This window comes from Sorex fumeus, unplaced genomic scaffold (genome assembly GCF_029834395.1).
Source record: "Sorex fumeus unplaced genomic scaffold, SorFum_2.1 ptg000003l, whole genome shotgun sequence".
NCBI classification, from domain to species: domain Eukaryota; kingdom Metazoa; phylum Chordata; class Mammalia; order Eulipotyphla; family Soricidae; genus Sorex; species Sorex fumeus.
In genome coordinates, this window is record NW_026606060.1 from 48,910,913 (window position 1) to 48,934,724 (window position 23,812).

The following is a 23,812-nucleotide window of genomic DNA, read 5'->3' on the forward strand; positions in this document are numbered from 1 at the left end:
CTCCATCCCTCAAAGGTATAGGTTTAAAATGATGCTTTTATGATGTTCAAGTATATCTTAAAAGAGGGAGATAGGGAGCTGGAGCAATAGTATAGCAGTGTAGGGGACTCCTGAATGCAGAGCCAGGAGTAACCCCTGAGTATTGCTGATTTTGGCATCAAAACAAAACAAAAAAAGAAGAAGAAAGAAAGAAAGAAAGAAAGAAAGAAAGAAAGAAAGAAAGAAAGAAAGAGAGGAAGACAAGAATTAGTAATCTTGGGCTTTAAAAGAATAGAAATGTGTGTACTCCGAAGTCTTCTTCAAAGATATGCTAGAATAGAAACATTGAAAACACAAGATTTCAATTCTTATAACTTTCATGTTCTGCACACTGTTTTTAAACCCACAGACTCTTTTCTTAGAAACCATAGCTAACATTTGTAAAGAGCAGGAAACACAATCTTCATTTAAAAATAAAACATGTAAGTAAGTGTGTAGTGCCATTTCAATGCCAGTTTCCTAGCTTTGATTTAGAGTTTATGTGAAATCACAAAGGTGGCTGCATGGCTGATTTAAGATGCATTTCTCTATAGGAAGGCCCTTTTGAAAACTCACAGTCAAAGCCTCATCAATAATTCAAAGACACACAAAAACATAATAGGCATTAATATTAACCAAAAAGTTAAAAGTTATAATTATTCCCCTTTAAAATAGAAAGGAATGCATCTTTCTAAAAGTTCTGCACCAGCTGTTTTATGTTATGTTGGTATCACATGATCTGATTCATGTATTGATGGACACAAAGAGATTAGCTTTGAATATAAGCTTTGTTCTTATATGGTTGACATTGGTACACTTCATCCTCCAAGCCAATCTCTGTTGTATGTGTACAGAGATCAGCAAAAGTCCTTTGCTTTTTACACAGGTATGTTTTAAGAGTACCCAATTTGCAAAAACAAAGTACTTTGTGTTGCTTGGCTTAAGAGAATTTGTGTTACTTCATTTTTAACACAAATCCAAGCAGCTTTATAATATATGCAATCTACAAAAAATGTGTATTCTGAAATGGTAGAGTAACACAAGCTCCTGTTTACTTTTCCACAAGTCATACTGAAAACACTTAAAAATGTCACTTGTGTGAAAAGAAATAGTTTGTGTTGATTTAGTCCACAACTTGTGTGGTAGTAGAAAATTGCATATACGTTAAATGTAGAGTGTTTGGGGGGAATGATTGTTTGTGCCTCAGCATTAAACCCAGATTTGCTTTTCTTTTGTTAATGACAGTGGAGAAGGTCAAGAGGATGCAGGGGAACTTGACTTTAGTGGTCTCCTGAAACGTAGGTGAGAACCAAAGCGTGAGGCGCTGTGACTGGAAATCTTTTATCTAAAATACCCACTCTAAATATCTAAGATAACCACTCAGAAAAGTCAGGTTTAAGTGGATGCTTTTCAAAGAATTTTTATCTCCTAAAATGTGTTTTGCTTAAAGAATATAACCAAGTCAACTAAAAGAGAGGGACAGTGAAACAACTGCATACTAATCTGTTGAAAGATTTTAGCTGTTGCGTTCAAACTTTGTTCTTAAATTTTTCATAAGTATTCATCTACTTAGTTTGGGGATGAGGAGACTTGAAAACTGAGACAGAAGACTTAAATATCTAGAAATCTCTAATTTTTCGCATTTCAATCATGCTCCTTATGATGATAGATAAAGGATCCTTTTTGCCTTTGATATCTAATAACTTCACAATACTGGAATAAATTTCTGTGGATATGCAAATATATTCAGAACAAATCATACTTTAACGTAGCATTGATGATTTGCTATATTTTATCAAATCTAAGACATTTCATTTTAAGGTACACCTGTATTTTTATAAGTTACTTAGTAATAACATTTGTTCTAAATATTTTATTATGACACACTGTTAATTTTAAGAGATACCCTCATTTTAGAGATGTTTCACATGTCAAAAAATAAGGATTTTGGAAGTGATAAATATGGTAGTGAAACAGAAATAAATATTAGCATTATAATTCACAATCTTAATTTTTTCTTTCATAGTAAAATTTGTGGAATTGTATTATAAATACTTAATATATAATCATCTTACATGGTTTATGTTTATAAATTTTCACAAATATAATCATACACATGTATTACTATAAAATATATAGGTCTTAATATTTGCTAAAGTGCAAAAGCAACAAAAAGTTGACCTTTGCTAGCATTATGTTATGTAGAAAATTTATAAATAAGTAGAATAAAATTACAATTCTAAATCATCTATAGCTTTCACATAAATTTTTATTATATAACACTTGATGATGGGAGAAAAAGAAACATAGTGCCTTCACTTCATGAGGGTCACATGTATATGGGTGGGAAAAGACAGTAATAAAACAAGAACTTCACTCTACCACTTATTAACTACAGATGGGTCAACTTATATATCCTTCTGTGACTTGGCTTCTTATCTGTACACATGTACAAGTACAGAACGGTTTCTTTAGAATTACTGTGAAAACTAAGTAAGTACCAAATTAATACTCTCTTCCCCCAAGGAAAGATGACATTTTCTCTTGAATAGCTCATTTTCAAAGAGACAAAGTGCACACACATCAGTAAAAAGTAAAATGATAAATTATTAAACACCATGCTCCTATGTAAAAGGAAAAAGAAAAGGGGAATAGAAAAAAGAAGAAATTGGTCAGGAGTTGGGGGTGCAATCACATGTGGTACCAGAGTCCATCAGGTATGATCCAGAATGAGAAACAAGCCAAGCACAATCGTGTGTGCCCCCCAAACAAAAAAACAAACCCAAAAGAATAAATTAGTTGTGTTAGTAGTTTGCAGAGTAAATAAAATCATCCAATTAATGGTTAAAATGGCTAAAAATTTTTTTTAAAATACAAGCAGCCAATATGTCTTCAGTTCTCATTTTCTTTACCTCCTCTATGATTTTAATTCATAATTAGGTTGTTTTCAACCTAAGACTATATTCACTAGTCTATACTAATCCACCAATGTAACTTTAGAAATCATTGCTTTTTTCTACTAATTTTTGAGTTGCATGTGTTTTCGTCATGGTAATGGTGCATGTTTACCATGTCTTCAAGAATGTGTGGCAAAATCTCTATCAGAATAAATATTTTGACCAACATCACTATACAACCAAAGAGCTTCTTGCTTTGGACAGAGTCAGATCATTTCCGATGAACATTAACTAAATCGTAGTAATGCTTCTTCTTATAGAGTTTTGACCTATATACATACTTAAAGTTTTATTCTACATAAAATCTCTACAACTGGTTTGTATCATTCTATGATCAAGTTGCAGGAATTCTTGATGTAGATAAAATTACTATGGGTGTCATATAAGTCTCTTCCAATGCTTAGCAAGGAATCAGTGCTGCTTATAAAACTTCAGAATTTTTCTCTCCACGGTAACTTTGCCTTGCAGACATCGCTTGTGCAGTCACTGTGGTAAGTAAAGATAATGTTCTAGATGTGTTGAGGTAGAAGGCCCTGACCTCAAAACTCAATAAAAAAGGATGAATATTTCTACTTAAAATTATGTAATCGAAAGAAAAGGAAGAAATAAACAAGAGGTTATTGGCGTTCTTATAAAAATGTTTGATAAGATTAAGGATGTGGGAGAATGAGCTATATTCTGGTCTTGTAATGAAAACCCAGTGGTGAGAATGATTGCTTTCATGACTCTACTGTCAGAGTGACTTGAGAAATCACACTGAAAGTAATGATCTTTATTATTGGCTTCTCTCCCATCCTGTTCATCTCATGGATCTTGGCATGTCTTAGTGCTTGACTCGTGCCTCGCATCAGACCTGAAATGTATATCCGTGTTAATTCTCAGTTGAGTACAGATTTTATAGCATCTAGTATGGTATACTTTTACAGTTTGGGGACTACGTTTGGGTTGTGATATGACAAAATAAAGATAAAGGCAATAAATGAGGAAATGTTCACAAATGCATATACATATACATGCATTTGGTTCAGCAAGCACTCCCACAAAGATTTTAAAACTGTACCTGACATTTAGACCACATATTTTGTTGAAAGGACACTTTATTACTGACATTTTGACTTCACATAACTTTGTAAAGTTTTCGAAAAAAGTTTTCATTACAGTGAGATGAGTACTTGTGCCTTCACTTGTGAGAGGCACATTTTCCTAACAGTGTTGTTAGTCCTTTCCACCATGGTTACTTAATGCTGGACCAATGGCCTCTCATTTCCTTCCATTTTCCTGACTTGCCTCATCATCAACCTCTGTTGTGTTCACTACCCATCTCCACTGAACAAACAGATGTATAAGACAATGGAAATTTGACAGATAGAAGTTACTCATCTTACCCAACCAACATTCCCCAAACTGTTTAATATTTATGTTCTCCTTCCCTCCCTGTTATTGTGATCTAGTGTTTCCTCAAGTACTTCAAAACAGATAAAATTAATGTGACAAGCAGACATATGTAACCCATCATGCCTTAACACATAGCATGAATTCTATTTCCACACTGATACATAAGATGTGTTGACCAATTTTCCTGAAAAATCAGACATAAACCACCATTATCCACAGTAAGTAGTCACTATAACATCTTTTAGTCAATCCTACATAAACAGTCAACTAAGCACAAACAAAATCAGGACTATTTAGGCAGTGAATTCATTTAAATTATAATTCGCAGTTACACTAGCATCTCAAAAGTGTTTACTCCTGATCGTGTTTCAAAATAAGAGCAAACAAGTGTACTTTAAACCCTATTTCAACCACGTATCTTCTTAAATGTTCAATTTCTTTAGTCAGTGATAAAAGTTTTGTCAAAACTTTAATATAGCAACAAAAATTACTTTCTCTTATTGTGGATTCCTAACATATTTAACTTAGTTTACTTTTAAAATTTTTATGGTTTATATTCTATACTCAAGTTTCAAAAGAGTTAAGAAAATAACTTTCAGAAGAATTAAGATAATACTTTTAAGATGAAATATGAGAAAAGGTTTTCAACTCATTCTCCTTTTTGCCTGTCAATTTCAGGGGGGGAGGGGGAATTCCTTTTTTTTTCTTTTTGGGTCACACCTGGCGATACACAGGGGTTACTCCTGGCTCTGCACTCAGGAGTTACTCCTGGCGGTGCTCAGGGGACCATATGGGATGCTGGGAATCGAACCCGGGTCGGCCGCGTGCAAGGCAAACGCCCTACCTGCTACTTCAAATTTTTTTTTTCCAAAATAAAAACAGCAAAAAATAAGGCAAATATACATACTACTGTGGTAGATATACATACTACTTTGTATTTGCGAAATTTAAGGGTTTGAGATGCTGTATTTATACTGTCTCCGCATAGAGCCAGGGCCATGCACCAATTAAGGTCGATAGAGATTTTTTTTTTCTTCTTATGGGTCAGCTTTTACAATCTTTTATTTCTGATTTCATTTTTCCAGAAACGACTTCACCTAAACGAATTATTCAGAAGTCCCTCAAAACCCCACCTTATAACTAGCGTTCAAATTGGAAATAAATCAGGGCGGGAAATGGACCTTCAGAGTCTTCCTTGTTCATCTCTCCCCCCGTTAAATAAAGCGTCCAATAAAGCGCATTTAACTCGATAAACGGAAAGGGCTCCCAGTAAGCGCACGCATCGGATAAAATGTAACTAGCTGCACATTTCCCCGAGATTTCAAGCAGCGCGGTAGATTTGGTCCCCAGCCTGAAGCACTTAACGGTTTGCAATTCAGCCTTTGACGCTGCACCCCCAAAAAATCAATGGGTAGTAACCCAGCTCTGGCCATCGCGGCTCCTTCAGGGTTAGCGCAGTTACTAAACTCGATCGTGGTTCTCCCCGGCTAGGGAGGTGAAGCAGCAGGAGGAGGAACCCGAGATAGACGTGTGGGAGCTGCTGAAGAATGCCAACCCCAACGAGTACGAGAAGATCGCCTTCCAGTACGGCATCACCGACCTGCGAGGCATGCTCAAGCGGCTCAAGCGCATGCGCAGGGTGGAGAAGAAGAGCGCAGGTGAGCCCGGCCGGGGGCGTGGCCACGGGAGGGGCACGTGACCGCCGGCCCCAGCCGGGGACCCTGCTGAGCTTCCAACCGGGTCTGGCTGCAGAAACGAGGCTATTATTGCTCACCTTTGGTTTCTGCTGATTAGGTTTGGGTTTTTTTTTTTTTTTCTTGTCTTTTTCTCTGTCTTGCATCTCCCCGTCCAGTTGCTGGAGGATTCGGAAGCCTTACCTTGCCTGTAGGGATGCCACATTAAATACATGTTCTCGCAAGCACTGGGAATTTCCCCGGCCTCGACGTCTCCCTCCATCTTTTTATTTATTTATTTATTGCATCGCCGTGAGATAGAGCATTACAGAATTGTTCATGATTGCGTTTCAGCCACACAATGTTCCAACATCCATCCCTCCACCCGTGTAGTTTCCCATCACCAGTGTCACCTGTTTCCCTCCCACCCCTTCAAGCCACCCTTTCCCCTCAGTCTGGAGGGAGATTTCCATTGCGAGGAGATGTTTCTTTGTCCTACTATCAGGTACTCCTCCCCACACTCCCCTTTACGTTTGATAGAAAGTGGAAGATGCCCCACTCCCTAAAGCATTTGTCAAAGAAGTATTAGGTAAAACCTCTACTGTGGCTTCCTGGGTGTCTGAAATGCACACCATTTATTGTGGTTTAAAATACCTTTTTATAAAAAAAAATATTGACATGGTAAAACTTGACACAAGACAGCTTAAACCAAAGATCATTAGCTCACCCAAGTTTCCTAAACTGACCATTATCAGCAGTTTCATTGTTTGTGAATATTCAGCTAGAATTTAAAGAACCTCATCACTACTTTCTACAAATCTGATCTTTATTTCTAAACCTTTCTGTAAACTACGAGTAAGAAACTACGGTTGTTTTTGTTCATTTGATTGGTTGTTTGGTTGACATGATTCAGTCTTTTCCCCACTCTCAAGAGTTTCCAAGGTTTTTTTTTGAGAGTTGTCTGGGGTACAAAGACGCCCCGCTGAGGTGCAGGCCAGGCTGGTATAGCCTTTCTCCTCACATTCGGCTGTCTTATTTTTCCACTTAGCTCTAAATTTATTTTTGGAGGTGTGTGACAGATCATCTTTCTGAGTAAGTGTTCATGTTTCAAATATGAGATGAGCTTTTTAAAGCAATATGAAATGTGACGGAAATACAACCATGACAACTTCTTGAGTTATTTTACACTTATATGTATTTTCCAGACTAAATGAGAATAATTGTCTTTAAAATTAGGAAGACAATATGGAAAATGTTAAGAAAGAAGTGCACCTATTTAGGATCTTTGGCAATAATAGAAAGCTCATGTTATCTTAAATATTTTGGAATCTTGAATATATATATTATACATAGCACAGCGGTAGGGCATTTGCCTTGCGCGCAGCCGGTCCGGCCGAGCCAGGTTCGATTCCTCAGCCCCTCTCAGAGAGCCCAGCAAGCTATCGAGAGTATCTCACCCGCATATATTCAATATTCCAAACAAAATAACAAGTCTCAAAGTGGAGACGTTACTGGGCCCGCTCGAGCAAACTGATGAACAATGAGAGGACAGTGTTTGACGGTGTTTTATATATAAATTTTTCAAAAATATGCCACTATTTACAAATTTCAACAGTACAGAAACTTGATAAGCCCATTGTTTCAATTAATAAAGCCATCTTATTTAAGCTACTCGTGACATATTCAATATGCCAAATACATTAACAACAAGTCTCATGATGGAGACTTTACTGGGCCCGCTCGAGCAAATCCATGAACAACGGGAGGACCATGACCATGATTATTGGGTCTGGCTGGAGTGATAGTACAGCAGGTTGGGCACTTGTCTTGCACACCGTGACCTAGGTTCAATCCCCAGCATCTCATATGGTTCCCCAAGCACCACTGAGAGTGATTCCTGAGTGCAGAGCCAGGAGTAACTCCTGAGCATTGCCAGGTGTGGCCCCCCAAAAAAACAAAAACATGAATTCTATGATTTCTTCCCTAAAGGATATAACACTTTTCTTAACATTTTAAGCCATCTCATTATTCAACAGAATTAATAGAATTCATTTGATCCTGGTCAATGTATTCCAATATATAAAGGATAATTGAAAGATTCCTAGTTTTTTTTTCTGCCTCTCAATTACTTATTTGGTTTGGGTTCTTATATATCTATAAGTTCATTACATCTGTACATATGAACTACATACATACTAATGTAGTTTCGCATCTTCTCTTAACCAGCTTTTTCAAAAATCCTTGATCCTGCATACCAAATTGACAAAGGAGGCAAAGTTAGGTTTGTTGTGGAACTGGAAGATCCAAAGCTGGAAGTGAAATGGTTTAAAAATGGCCAAGAAATTCGACCCAGTACAAAGTAAGTAGCTTTCATAAATAATCAGTGTGCAAATAAATAAATAGTACTTTGATTTAGTGACCTGGGAATAAAAAACATTTTCTAATAATACTTTTGTAAGGCAAAAAATATATGGTGGAAAATCAAAACTCAAAGTCAATTTTTATGTATTTTAAAGCCATTTATTATTGTGTTGTAGGGGCCAGAGTGATAGTACAGCCCATAGGGCATTTACCTTGCATGCAGCCAATCTGTATTCAATCACCTGCATCCCATAAGGTTCCCCGAGCACCACCAGGAGTAATTCTGAGCATCGAGTCAAAAATAACTCTTGAGCATGACTGGATATGGTCCAAAAAAATCAAATACAAACAGACAAACAAAAAGATTACTGTGCGATAAATCAAAACTTGTTTTAAGTCCATACAGATGAGTTTAAGTGATTCCTAATTTGTGTTTTAATCCTAATTCCTATTCTTCCAATTTTTTTTAAAAAATTAAATTTTAGATTTTTTTTATATACTAACTGAAATCATCCCTCCCAACTGGGTATCTTTTTTTTTTTCTCTAAGTCATCTAAAATGCCTGTGTTTTAATATTTCTTAACTTCTCCCAAATTAAAGAGACAGCAGAATCCCTGATGAGTGATAGTATCTCTTTGTTGTGAAACTATTTTACAGAGATCCTTCTCAGTCCGAGAGATTTTCAGTCTTAGTATATTTAAAATTTTTATTTATAGTTTTTAAGCTTGAAGCTCCTGATGTACTATACTGTTAATAATAGGGTTTCATGCATACAATATTCAAATTCCATGCCTTCACCATTGTCTTAGGTCTAATTTTTTAATGTTTATTTTTTACTGTTAATTAATTTTTTTTATAATTTTATTTTATTTTTATAAAGTAGCTCACAATATTTGAACAGCAATCCCACCACCATTACACCTTTCCACAAAGAGACCTAGCCCCAGCAGCCAAAAACCTCCAGATCTCAACTATCACCATGCTCACGACCACTCTCCACATTCTAGGGCCGAGCCTTACCCACGAATAAATCTACCCCTGAACCGAGCGACATCTCATACCTTACACCACTCATACTCCAAGAGTAGCACACCACATTTGATGTAGAAGGCAACAAATCTTACAGAGAAATATATTTTTACAGATATATATAAACTAATACATATATATGTATACACACACACACACACACACACACACACACACGAGGCTCAACCCTTAACAACACATTAAGTAATCTCTTGTAGAAGGGCTTAATGGCCCCTGGGTGAAATACAAGAATCTTCATCTTCACACACTCTCTTCTAAGGAAAGTATTTTTTTTTTGGAACATTTTTAGCTGTTTATTCATAACAAACCATACAAAATAAATTATTTCAGTTCTGCTTGGGGCAGGGGTTGGGGTTCAGGCTGAATACGGTCTAATCTACTTTTTTAAGTTGCCAGGAGCTACCACATATTTATAAATGGTTTAAATCTAAAAATATGTCACTTCTGCAATTCAACAATATAGTTTCTGATTTCTTACTCTGATAAGACCCATAGAGCGAATTTGTGATGATAAAATTTACCTCTGGTTGAAAAAAATCTTACAAAAAATCTAAATATATAAAAGAATAATTTTAATTGATTATGTAGAAAATGTTGTTTAGCATCTTGTTCTTGAAATCTTTCATTTGAGAATTTTCCATATAGAAATTTTTTTCTCTAGTCTGTTACTACACCGTAGTATACTGACCCATCCATAATCCAGGCAACAGATACTTAATTTTGTGGTCTTGGCATTTAGTTTTATGTTTTCAAGTACATACTTCTTTCTTGGTGGATCGAAATTATAGTATGAAAGCACCAGTTATTAAGCCCATTTTTAATAATATTATATTTTGTAGAATTACTGCCTGTGTTAGTGATTAAGTTAACATTACTGCTTAAATCACATAATAAAATCTTGACCAGGCAAGGAGTGAAATCAATGAATGAGATCAACTTTTTCTGCTCCTATAAAATAGGTAAATTGGGTCATTGTTTTAAGTGTACAAAATTTTAAATATTTCTACCTCAGTCAACCCTATTTCTAACAATTAGCTAAATATTTAAAGAGCAAATATGTATAAACTGATTTATCTTTGGGAAAAGGATCTTAAATAAAAGAAATTAACAGAAATTAAGTGTATTAAATATGCACATATATTACCTCATTTAATTAAGCATTGGTTTCCTGTTTGAAAATGAATAAACTATAGTATATGTTACATAAGTGGTGGAGCAAAGTGATATACTGAAGCATTACCAAGCTCTAAGCCAAATTTGTATGCAATAAAGAAAAAAATGAAATCGAGTTCATGGACTGTTTATCTTGCTCCTTTCTGAAACAGGTACATATTTGAACATAAAGGAAACCAAAGAATTATGTTCATCAATAACTGTCAGCTGACAGATGATTCAGAATATTATGTGACAGCGGGTGATGAGAAGTGTTCCACCGAGCTCTTTGTGAGAGGTAAGGTAACATCTTTTACTGCAGTCACTAGGTGACACTGCCCTTCTCTTCAGGGTAAGAGAATCCCAATGAAAGTGACGAGGTGAGCTCTTGAGCTCTTGAGCACAGGCACCCCTTACATGGTTTACCGTGGGTGTTAACTCAGCCCTGCTTTCAAGCTCCATGCTCAGGCAGTCACTATAATTAATTATCACTAATCTTTAGAGATTTTTAAACCTGGAAAAGCGGATGAAAAGAAGGGGAAATTTATGAATAAAAATGCCTCATAGATAAGACTCAAGCAAGCAGATTTTGCGATATAATTTTTTGTGTGTTTGTTTTGGTTGTTGTTTTTTTTTTTGTCACACCCAGTGGTGCTCAGGGCTTACTTCTGGCTCTGTGCTCGGGGAACACTCCCAGAAGACTTGAGGGACCATATGAAGTGCTAGGGATCAAACTCAGGTCAGATGGGTACAAAGGCAAATACCTTACCTACTGTCCTATCTCTCTGGCCTCTGCAATATAACTTTTGTAGTTATAATTTCTGAATCGAACAAAATCTTTTAGATAACCCTCCTTTCACAGACCCTGTGGACCACAAATAGATTTCTCTAGAAATCAACATCATTAATCAGCAGGTACTGAGAGTGCTCAAGACCATCATTTGCTCAGATACCTGAGCATGTTGGATGGTATCAGTGAAGTTGAGTGCCCTTATTTTCTTGATGAGGCCCTCAGATTACAGCTTTGTAATTTCTGCGATTCCCCCTAACCTAGAAACAAGGTCTGACATACAACAGGTTCTTCTCCAGAAATGTCTACCACTTGTTATCTTGTTTGCCAAAGGATAATAGATACTTATTTTATTTGCTCTCTAGAACAGTAATTTTCTTACATGGAGTATTATGAGAACATTTAGAAAACATGCTCAGAACTGCTAAATTTTTTGCCAATAAAAGGCATCAAATAAACCCTGTGTCTAGTCCCTTATATCAGCCACATTTTTTTATAACAAATAATCTGTCCTCTCATTGAGTTTTCTTCTGTATACAAATCCTAGGCTATGAAGCATATTTTGAGCATATTATCACCTGAGTATTTCCTTTTTTTCATATTAGAGCCTCCAATTATGGTGACCAAACAGCTGGAAGATTTAAATGCTTACTGTGGAGAGAGAGTGGAATTAGAATGTGAGGTATCTGAAGATGACGCCAACGTAAAATGGTAAATAGTTTTCCTGAGGTCTGGCCAATTTTTAATCAATTTCCAATATACATCAAGTGTTTAGAGAATAGAAAATGGTTTTTATACATATGAAAAGAATCTCATTGTTACTTATTTTAGTAGAATTGATAAAATTCTATTAAGATATTGAGGGTATTTTACACCTCTGAAATTAGAAAATATCAGAAATCTAAATTAGTAAAGAAGTAGGGAGGTAGATACTAATACATTGATAACTCTAGTTTATCCAGTTCTGTTTAACTGTAAAGCTTATGGTGGTTCTCATTATGCAACACTGGAAATTTATCATTTAATTCCTAAGCATTTTATTGTTTTAGTAAACAAGTAAAATATTTTAGGCAGAACCACTCATTATATTTTTTAAAAGGTTTACTTTTTGTAGGGTGCAGGGTGTTTTTTTCCCAGGTTCCATGTGAATAATCAAAAATTAAAAACTATAAATTACAAAATCTTAAAATGAAATGCTTTGTTGACAAGTACAGTAAATTACACATGAGAAATTTCTTATAATCTGTATAGAATAGATTGGTAAAAAGAATTTGGGGCTATCATTAAAATATTGTATGTTTTTAAAGGAGGAAAGGTTCTTGTGAAGAGAAGGAGTTTAGAAGGATATAAACATATTTAATGATCTCATTTATTTGTGGAATGTAAAGTTCAAAATAAGGCAACTGACAAAGCCAACAAAAAGAAATGTGTGGTCTCTGACTGTCATACCTATGTTAGGAAGGAGGGATGGGGAGAAGATTGAAGGGAAAGAAAGTCCCAGGGTTTATGGTGAGGAATGTTAGCTCTTGGTTAGTAGGCCTGGTGTGGTATGGTAACATACATATACAAGAAGTAGGAAACTATGTCCTTAAAACATACAGTCTATACAACAAACCAATATTATCTCAATAAAAAATTGTCAAGCAACACTATTTTGACTAGAATGCACCAAGAGATAATAGCCAGTCTTAGCCTCTTCATACGCTGGCTCTCCAGTTGGAAGAGGGGAGTTACATTCCTTTAATATAGTCTGCAGGCAATGTTTGTTAAACCACTAATTTAGCAACAGTGATACTTTAATTTCACTGTCACTGTCACTGTCACTGTCCTCCCGTTGTTCATCGATTTGATCGAGAGGGCCCAGTAACGTCTCCATTGTGAGACTTATTGTTACGGTGTTTGGCATATCGAATACATCACGGGTAGCTTGCCAGGATTTGCCGTGTGGGCGAGATACTCTTGGTAGCTTGCTGGGCTCTCCGAGAGGGGCGGAGAACTCGAACTCGGGTCGGCCATGTTGGCTGCGTGCAAGGCAAACGCCCTACCCGCTGTGCTATCGCTCCAGCCCACTTTGATTTCATAAATAGTTAATAATTTCTGCAAGACACTGAAATATAGCAACAAAAAATCAAAAGGATACGTGGGAAAATAGCAGGATGTTCCAACTTCTGGTCTTCTAGAGATGCTCTTGCTCATAAATCTTGCTTTGTTGTTTCTTTCTTTAAACTCAGGTTCAAGAATGGTGAAGAGATTTTCCCTGGTCCACAATCAAGATACAAGGTTAGAGTGGAAGGCAAAAAGCACTTTTTGGTCATTGAAGGAGCCACCAAGGCTGATACTGCAGAATATTCTGTAATGACAACAGGAGGGCAATCATCCGCTAAACTCAGCGTTGATTGTAAGTGAAACTTCCTAGGATGCCTTCAAGTTGGCTTATCAGTAATGGTGTTTTTGTTCATTCAGTTTTAGAGAAGTATTGATCTATTTTATTTATCCTTGTAGTGGGTTTTTTTAATGTAACATTGAATCCCAAGAATAGTTGGTAGATTGAGAGGGGTATGTGTACAGATTGATGTGCACACATTTTGCGTGAAGTCCTCCTTGCCTCAGTTCCTCCTCCCTGACTCAGTTCAGCTGGGTACAGTTTTCTGGGTTTACCTAATCTTTCTTCTGAATGAAACCAGATGTAATTAAGCATTAAGTGTGTGTTATGCTCTAATTTCCCTAAAGAAGCAATTGCACTGGAAGAAGTTCTCATTTTCAAAATAAGCAAGCAGACTCATTATAAACTGACACCTCATAGCCTGTTTGGGGGTGATACTGAAAACCATCTATTATTTTCATAGTGAGACCCCTAAAGATATTGTCACCTCTAACTGATCAGACAGTAAATCTTGGAAAAGAAGTCTGCTTAAAATGTGAAATCTCTGAAACTATCCCCGGAAAATGGACTAAAAATGGCCTACCTGTTCAGGAGAGTGAACGTGTAAAGGTTGTTCACAAAGGCAGGTAAGCAAGTTAGGTGACAAGTAATATGTAAAATAGTTCCTCCTTTCTCTAATTGATTAACTACCTCTGTGTAAGCAGTCATAGTAAGAGAATCTGTTTCTGGTTATTTGCTTCCACAGAACAAAAATGTGTCACTTTTCTGTTGTATGTTCAAAGTGTGATTGTGTATCTGCATCTTCCACTCTTGTGCTTTGTCTATTCAAACCCCTTTGACTGATTCCTTTCATCTCCCCATGAGGTGAGAGGAAAGACACAGTTGAGAAGCTGATGGAAATATGTTATCTGTTCTGAACCAACACATTTCACATGATCTTTCTACAATTTGGGATCCTAGATTCTTACAAAAACCTAAGGCAAGGATTTTTACCCATTGATCTGTGGAGCCTTATTTTTTTTTATCATGAATAAATTTAAAGAAGCTCCATAATTCACTTCAATTACAAGCCAATTTTACACACATAAAAATGCCTTTCTTCAAGGAAAGGGTCCCTACTGTCCACTAGATATTTACTGGTTCAGAACCTCAAGAATGTTAAGGACTTACTTTGGGGTTTAATGTATAAAAGCAAAGTCAGGATAAGAAACTTTCCTTATAGGCAGCTGACTCTATTTGGATTCCTGGAATCTTATCTGGTTCTCCAAACACCACTGAGAATGACCCTTCCCCCCAGCCCCCCCCCCACCCCCCAGTGAGGAGTAGCCCCTGAGCACCTAAACAAAAATATTTTTTAATATATTGGGGGGAATGGTAAAAGGGGACCACTCCCAGTGGTGTTCCCAGTAGTGCTTGGGGACCATGTGGTGCCATTGTTCAAACAAGGCCTCCAGCATGCATTCAGTTCCTGTAAATTATCTCCCTAGCCCAAGTTGGTAAGATGCTTTGTTTTAGTCTTTTAAAGTTATGAGGTGACAAAAGGAAAAACTGACTCTTGTGTGCATAGTACATAGGCTGTATTTGCAGTTAATTTTATGTAAACCAAATAAATCATCAGTGTGGCTTAACAAATAGGACTATAAAGGTTTCACATTCATTTTCTCTATTTGCGTGCTCTCTCTCTCTCTTTCTATCAATCTTTATCTCTCTTTCTCTAGTTTACCCTAAACAAATTAGATAAAGGCCAAATGTGTCTCTTATTTTGTAGTCATAGATAATTAAAATCTTTTCAAAGTCATAGATGAATTCTTGTCTTATTTCCTCAGAATCCACAAATTAGTGATAGCCAATGCGCTCATGGAAGATGAAGGTGAATATGTATTTTCACCAGACGCTTACACTGAAACTTTGACTGCCAAAGTTCATGTTATTGGTGAGTTGCTGTTGTTTTCATATTGGTTTGTTTTGTTCATATTAGTTTGTGTTCATATTAGTTTAGAAGGACATGTTGTTGTTTACGTCTCCAAAATTGACATTTAATAAAACACACACATTAATGGGTGAGTCTCGTGGTCAGGCATATGTGCAATCCTCACCCCACTATCATCTCAACAAAACACCAACAACTCCAAGGGAAGGAGAAATGGAGAAGTAAAAAAACATGCATCGGCATTAATCACTAACCGTCACCATTGGGTTTCAGGATTTGTGCTGAAGAGGTATTTCTTCAAGGTGGTAGGCATCAACTTCATTTACCTCTCTTCTATTAATTACTGCTAACATGAGTTCTAGGTAAGCATTAGTTTCATAATCCCATGCACACAACTGGCTGATAACAAAGGCAATGTTTGATAATCTAGATCCTCCTAAGATCATCCTGGACGGTCTCGATGCTGACAATACAGTGACAGTAATTGCAGGAAACAAGCTTCGCCTTGAGATTCCTGTCACTGGAGAACCACCACCGAAAGCCATCTGGAGCCGAGCAGATAAGGTTTGTTCTATACACATACATGTGTACATACACACCCCATCCACATACTTCCTGTCCTTCACTAGTCAGATGAAAGAAGACAAATAAATGGGGAATAGTACAGATACTACTCGTTTGAGATAGATACTGAATTTCAGGCAAATGGAATAATCATTCATACTTTCTTTCATATTTCTTATTTACCTATTATGTCAGGCTGGAGAGATAGCAGAGCAGGTAGGGTGTTTGCCTTGCACGCAGCCGACCTGATTTCAGTTCCTCCGCCCCTCTCAGAGTGCCCAGCAAGCTACTGAGAGTATCCCACCCACACAGCAGAGGCTGGCAAAATATCCATGACGTATTCGATATGCCAAAAACAGTAACGACAAGTCTGACAATGGAGATGTTACTGGTGCCCGCTCGAGCAAATTGATGAACAATGAGAGGACAGTGCTACAGTGCTACCTACTATGTCACCTGGTGTAGATATAAACATGTCTATGTATAGTGGGTGAAAATCTGGGATTCCCGAAACATGTTTCAGGGGATACTCTAAGAAAAGTACACAATGAATTATTATATAAATAAATGAAACACAAATCACTTGGGATAGTAATAAGCACTATTAATCACTTGATCACTTGATCACTTGCATACCGTTACTCATCGATTTGCTCGAGCAGGCGCGAGTAATGTCTCCATTCATCCTTGTTGCGTGCTAGTGTAGCCCAGTGGCATCTGCTCGCTCCAGAAACACAAAGATTCTCAAACCAATCGTTCAGTCTTGACGAAGAAGTCTGACCATCTCGCAGGTGGAGGGTCATGCGATCTTTTGATGTCCCATGGAATACAGTCGATAATGATTCTAGTCCAACGGCCGTCTCCAAATCGCATTAGATGTCTAGCCCATCTGATTTTAGATGCCATGGCAAACGAAAGAGCATCCCTGATTTTCGATCGTCGGGGATGCTGTCTCATGGTGTATTTGATATGCCAAAAATAGTAAAAACAGTAAAGCACTATTGATAATTTTTTAATATCCAACACCCCAGGAAGAAGGAGGGGAAAGGGGCTTTGGGACAGTGATGGAGGAACTTGGAATCGCTGGTGGAAGGATTGGTGTAGTATAGTCTACAACTATAAAATCATGACTTCAATATCATGTAAACTATGGTGCATCAATAAAATAATTTTAATGGTATAATTAAGTTAGAGGTGGTAGAATTATCAAGGTAACATATAAATTAGAATTTTATTACTTTTACCCTAAATAAGAGTATAGAATATTTGAAAAATATTATCAATTTATCTTGATCTAATTATCATTTGTAGAACACTACATTGAAAAAAGCAGAATGCGAAATATTTTTAAGTGCGTATGGAGAATTTCTCAAGAAAAATCATTATTATATCACTGTATCACTGTCATCCCATTGATCATCGAATTATTCGAGCGGGCGCCAGTAACGTCTCTGTTCCTCCCAGCCCTGAGATATTAGCAGCCTCTTCTTACTCATCTTTTACCAATGATTGGAGGCTCTTTCAGGGTCAGGGGAATGAGACCTGTTGTTCTTACTGTGTTTGGCATATCAAATACACCATGGGGAACTTGCCAGGCTCTGCCTGTGTGAGCAGGATACTCTCAGTAGCTCACCAGGCTCTCCAAGAGGCATATATTTATATATTTCTCTCTATAAAAAGAAAAATCTTAAATCTCAATAAGTATAAAAGGATTCAAATAAGTTATTGTATAATAGCACAGCGGATAAGGCAATTGTCTTGCACGTGGCCAATATGACCGACCCAGGTTCGATTCCTTTGCCCCTCTCGGAGAGCCCGGCAAGCTACCAAGAGTATCTCGCCCACACGGCAAAGCTTGCCAAGCTCCCCATGATGTATTTGATATGCCAAAAACAGTAACAACAAGTCTCACAATTTGTTGTGAGACATTACTGGTGCCCGCTCGAGCAAATCGATGAACAATGGGAGGACAGTGCTACAGTTCTACATGTTTTTCATCAAAATGGAGTTTACTAGAATTCCATAACAGAGAGAGTCAGAAATTTTTCATATCATGGGAAACTAAATTTCTAAATACCATGTGGAACAAAGAAGAAACCATAGTGGAAAATGAGAAAATACTTATGAGCATGCACATATTTGAATTTGAGAATTATCATTAAATGAATATTGGGTAACTCTATATCTATGATAGAAACATAATTCATAGTTAAAAACCTTTCCCAGATAAAACATTTTAGGCACAGGTGGTTTTATTGAACATGAACCTCAGCTGAACGTGTAAGAAAAAGATACTAATTCTACAAACTCTTCCGGAAACTCACTGTCACTGTCACTGTCCTCCCGTTGTTCATCGATTTGCTCGAGCGGGCCCAGTAACATCTCCATTGGAGACTTTGTTGTTACTGTGTCTGGCATATCCAATACATCTTGGGGAGCTTGCCAGGCTTTGCTGTGCGGGCGAGATACTCTTGGTAGCTTGCCAGGCTCTCCGAGAGGGGCGGAGGACTCGAACTCGGGTCGGCCATGTTGGCTGCGTGCAAGGCAAACGCCCTACCAGAAACTCAGAGAGAACAATTTTGTCCAATTCACTGTTTAAAACCAATATTACCTTCATAACGAAACCCAAAATAGACATTATTTTTAAAAATTTATTTATTCTGAACACCCATCCCTCCACCAGCAACCACTTCCCACCACCGCAGATCCCAGTATCCCTCCCACCCCCCACCCTCCCCAACCCACCCTGTCTCTGTGGCAGGGCATTCCCCTTTGTTCTCTCTCTCCTATTGGGTGTTGCAGCTTGTACAAGAGTTAAGCCTGATTTTCAGGGAGAAACGTTGAATGATTTACTTTCCATTGATCACTTTGTATAAATGGAGATGTCGCGCGGCCGCGAGCTGGTGTCTTCTCCGGGAGCTGTGGAGCCCCCCACGCGGCCCTTCTTCTCTGCGGCTGTGTGCTGTAAAGATGGCGCTGGGAGGCGGGTTGTGGGCATGACTTCCGGAGTCAGAGGTTACCTGGGGGCTGGGTAGGTCCCAGCAGTTTGGAGAAAAAGTCCTAGTTCCCGCATACTCGAGCTATGCTTGTAGAGGCTTCTGGTTACCGGGGTTCCATCTGGAGGAGGCGGGATTCGGCACCTACCCCATCTGGGACTTCCCGGTGATCTCGGCTCTTTGTGGGACCTGGTGTCTTCTCTGGGAGCTGTGGAGCCCCCACGCAGCCCTTCTTCTCTGTGACTGTGTGCTGTGAAGATAGCACTGGGGGGTGGCAAAATAGACATTTTGAGGAAACTACAAATTGCTACCATTTGTAAACATAGATTTAAAAAATTCTAGACAAGTACAGCCAGAAGAGACTCCCAAGCACCAAGCTAGGAGTTCTCCCCCAAGCACTGCCTGGTGTGGGCCCCAAACAAAAGATTAAATAAACTATAATATGACTAGTATAAAGATCACGGTCACAGTCCTCCCATTGTTCATCGATTTGCTCGATTTGCCCAGTAACGTCTCCATTGGAGACTTTGTTGTTACTGTGTTTGGCATATCGAATACATCACGGGTAGCTTGCCAGGCTCTGCCGTGTGGGCAAGATACTCTCGGTAGCTTGCCGGGCTCTCCAAGAAGGGCGGAGGACTCGAACTCGGGTCGGCCATGTTGGCTGCGTGCAAGGCAAACGCCCTACCCGCTGTGCTATCGCTCCAGCCCAGTATAAAGATGTTTTGTTCTATTATGAGATAAAGTGATTATGAAAACTAGTTCAGATATTCTTACTCTTTCCACCATCTAATGTTATTGAAGATATATGAATCCTAATGCAGACAGAATACATTTAATGCAGACAATTAATTTAATCATTAGTATCAAATTATACAGTTTCTAAATTACCTTGCAATGGTATGTTTTTCCTCTTTATATATTAGCTCAACCTGAAAATCATAACATGAATTTCTGGTTTAAGGTGGGGAAAAAAAGGAAAGAAGAAAAGTAGCAGCACACAGAGTGAGAAGGAGAGAAAGAGGAGAGGGAAAGGAGGAGAAAAAGAGGAGGATGAAAGTGGTGAGGGAAGAAAGAAAATAATATAAAGGCTAAACTTCAACCCCTTTCAGTATTTTTATTTTTCACTTAAAGATATCGTTGGAAATGAACAAATCATTAATTTCTGATATGTATAAGCATATAATTACTGGTTTTGGCATATCGAATACACAACGAATAGCTTGCGAGGCTCTGCCGTGCGGGCGGAATACTCTCGGTAGCTTGCCAGGCTTTCCAAGAGGGATAGAGGCTTTTGGGGCGACCTCTAATCGCCCTTGTAGGTGTTACCATATTTGAGCCTTATCAAATATGGTACGGCAATTCCGGAAGTTGGATATTTAGTGTCTTACAATGTGTCGCTTTGCAGGTCCGGAAAGCGTTCTGGAGTGTGGCGGCAGCTGGGTAGTGGAGGTAGTGTCAGTAGTGGAGGTCTGCCAGTGAGGTATTTATCTGGTCCCGGTAGGGGTAGGGTGGGTCTTCTGTGCGCAGTCCAATCCCTGGGTCTCTGGTGGTTGGTGGAAGCAGACAGAGCAGGGTAGGGTGGGGCTCCTGATTTTAATCCCTTCGTCACTTGTGGTTGGTGGGAGCAAGCAGAGAATCTCTGTCCCTGGGTCCATTGAGCCTGGAGTCCAAGGTCTCAGAGTTCCACTTATCTTGTTCTGTGGGGCTTCAGTCATGCGTGAGTCTCGGCCAGAGCAGCCGCGCGGGTCCGGAAAGCATCCTGGAGTGTGGCGGCAGCTGGGTAGTGGAGGTAGTTTCTCTAGAATGATACTGTTGTTCAGATGTTCTCCAATATTCTCTTTTGGGAAGTAATGGCCAAGGAGTGAAAAATCTCAGATCCACCACTGAGTGATCTTAGGCCACAGTGTTATTGTCAAATTTGGATCATTGATGAGAGATAGTGGAGGATGGAATAAAGTACATGTATTTTAGGCATAAGCACCAGGTAGGGTGCAGTTGGAAGATACCATTGAGTAGTCCTTATTGTATAGTGTCACACCATACTTTTCTTATTTTCCTCCTTAGGCTATTATGGAGGGCAGTGGCAGGATGAGAGCAGAAACCTACCCTGACAGCAGCACTCTGGTGATCGATGTGGCTGAAAAGGATGACTCTGGTGTTTACCACATCAATCTGAAAAATGAGGCTGGAGAAGCACACGCCAGTATCCGGATTAAGGTTGTAGGTAAGTCCTATGGGTCTGCTAACCACGAAAATCGAACAAGCTTCACTGGATCCAGAGTTGACTTTGATAGCACTTGGTTCTCTCAGTTTTTCTGAGTCCCCAAACATTGTACATTGGGCCTGAGAGATAGTACAAGAGTTGATGCCCTTGCTAAGCATTGCTAGGTGTGCTCCCCAAACAACAATAGTTTCACAGTCACCACTTTCAAGTTAAGAGCACTAGTCTTGGGTTCCATGGGATATTTGGATAGATCTGAGCAAAGCCTCAAACATGACACTGCTTCTGTAATTATCACCATGAAACATGTTTGCCAACTAGCATTGACCTTTGTGCATGCTCTTGCTTTAAGTTGATTTTATTTCACTGTATTTTTTTTCTTTCCTGCAGACATCCCTGATCCTCCAGTGGCTCCAAATGTGTCTGACGTGGGTGATGACTGGTGCATTATGAATTGGCAGCCTCCTGCCTATGATGGGGGGTCTCCAATCTTAGGTAACATGAAAACACAATGAGGGGTTCTTAATCTTAGTGAACACCTCTTGTTCCATTTGCAAAGTTGGATTCTCCATTATGCATACTAACATATACTATGAATTTAAATAAGCATTTAGAGGAGAATCTGTTGACTTTATGTATCCTTTCACATCAAAATGTACCTGGAGATGCTCTGTAAGTACTTGATTTAAATCCTTTATATACAATATCCAATTTTAAAACAATACAAATCAAATGTTAAGCCTAAAGGTTTAAAGATATTTAAACCTAAATACCTACTTCTATCAAACTGTCAATTTTCTATAAATTGCATTTGGTGTAATTGGGAATTTTAGAATTATTATAAGAAATAATCCCTTTAGAGTTTTTAGAAGATTTTTCCCCCATCAAATGAGACTTTTTTTCTACTTATTAATAATAACACTCAACAACTCTGACCATTTCCCTTTATTTTTTTCATTGCTGCTACACAAAGTTCAAAAATATATTTTGGTTTTGGTTTTGAGGTCACACTCAGTGGTACCCAGGACTTACTTCTGGTTCTGCACCCAAGGATCACTCCAAAGAGTGTTGATGGGGTGGGGGTGGGGTGGCATATGTCGTGGCAGGAATTGAACCCTGGTCAGCTGCATGCACAGCAAGCACCCTACCTGCTGTACTATGCTCTGGTTCCTTTTTTTTTTTTTTAAATTTTGAATCACACCAGCAGCGTTTGGATGCTATTCCTGGCTCAGTGCTCAGGCAGTGCTTGGAGTAGAACTTGGCCACTGAGGACCCATCTCTTCATCCCTCACAGCCAAATCTATTGCTCAGTTCTTAACACTAAAGTCCCTAGGGCCTATATATCTGTGATTGATTTTCCTCTCTTCTGTTCCTAGTGCAATTTTCATTTTCCCCTCAATCCTACCCTTTCTTTATCTGTTTTGTTTTTGGAAATAACTGGGAGTACTTAGGGCTGACTCCTGGCTCTGTGCTCAGAGACCACTCCTGGCAGGGCTTGGGAGACCATGTGGGATGCCATGGACCAAACCCAGATCAGCCACATGCAAGGCAATCACCCTGCCTGCTATAATCTCTCTGGTGCCAATCCTGGCATTTTTATCTGTATCTTCTGGTGTTAATATTTGCATTTTCTATTATCTCTCAAAGATGGATAAAATAAGTCAGTAGGAGAGATAGTACAGCGATTAAGGTATTTGACCAACCCTGGTTTGATCCCCAGTACCACATGATTCCCAAAACACCATTAAGAGTGATCCCTAAGGGGCTGGAGTGATAGCATAGCAGGTAGGGCATTTGCCTTGCATGCAGCCAACATGGCCGACACAGGTTGGATTCCCAGCATCCCATATGGTCCCCCGAGCACCGCTAGGAGTAATTCCTGAGTGTATGAGCCAGAAGTAACCCCTGAGCATCGCCAGGTGTGACCCAAAAAGAAAAAAAAAGAGTGATCCCTAAGCACAGAGCGAGGAATAGTGAGCATTTCCAGGTGTAAACAAAATAATAATATGATAATGAAACCCAAAAAATAATATACCGGGGTGTCAGGGAAATAGCATAGTAGTTAGGACACATGTCTTGTACCCAGCCTAGATTCAATCCCTAGAATCACGTAGCTTCCTCAGCACTGCTGAGTGTAACACTGGAGCTTCTCTGCATTGCTGGTGGAGTCCTGGAAGCTCCCACACAGCCTCGGGATTACCCAGGTTACCTCCAGCATTTCAGGGTCTTAGCAACTCCCAGCCCCACTTCGAGCTATACTGGGGAGGTGCAAAACAAAAACAAACAAGCAAGTCGACTTGACTACTTCACTTCGGGTGT

At 38.6% G+C, this 23,812-nt stretch overlaps 1 protein-coding gene across 1 annotated transcript in view; it reads left to right on the forward strand.

The window, feature by feature from the left end:
• The window catches only part of MYBPC1 (myosin binding protein C1), an 88,408-nt gene that overhangs the window by 37,541 nt on the left and 27,055 nt on the right, over positions 1-23,812 (forward strand). The window contains exons 8-18 of the mRNA XM_056115731.1: positions 1,264-1,320; positions 5,862-6,028; positions 8,270-8,402; positions 10,780-10,904; positions 12,002-12,107; positions 13,628-13,794; positions 14,243-14,405; positions 15,606-15,712; positions 16,140-16,273; positions 21,337-21,496; positions 21,884-21,988. Of these exons, the coding sequence (XP_055971706.1) occupies positions 1,264-1,320; positions 5,862-6,028; positions 8,270-8,402; positions 10,780-10,904; positions 12,002-12,107; positions 13,628-13,794; positions 14,243-14,405; positions 15,606-15,712; positions 16,140-16,273; positions 21,337-21,496; positions 21,884-21,988 (1,424 nt within the window). The remainder of the gene's footprint in view (positions 1-1,263; positions 1,321-5,861; positions 6,029-8,269; positions 8,403-10,779; positions 10,905-12,001; positions 12,108-13,627; positions 13,795-14,242; positions 14,406-15,605; positions 15,713-16,139; positions 16,274-21,336; positions 21,497-21,883; positions 21,989-23,812) is intronic.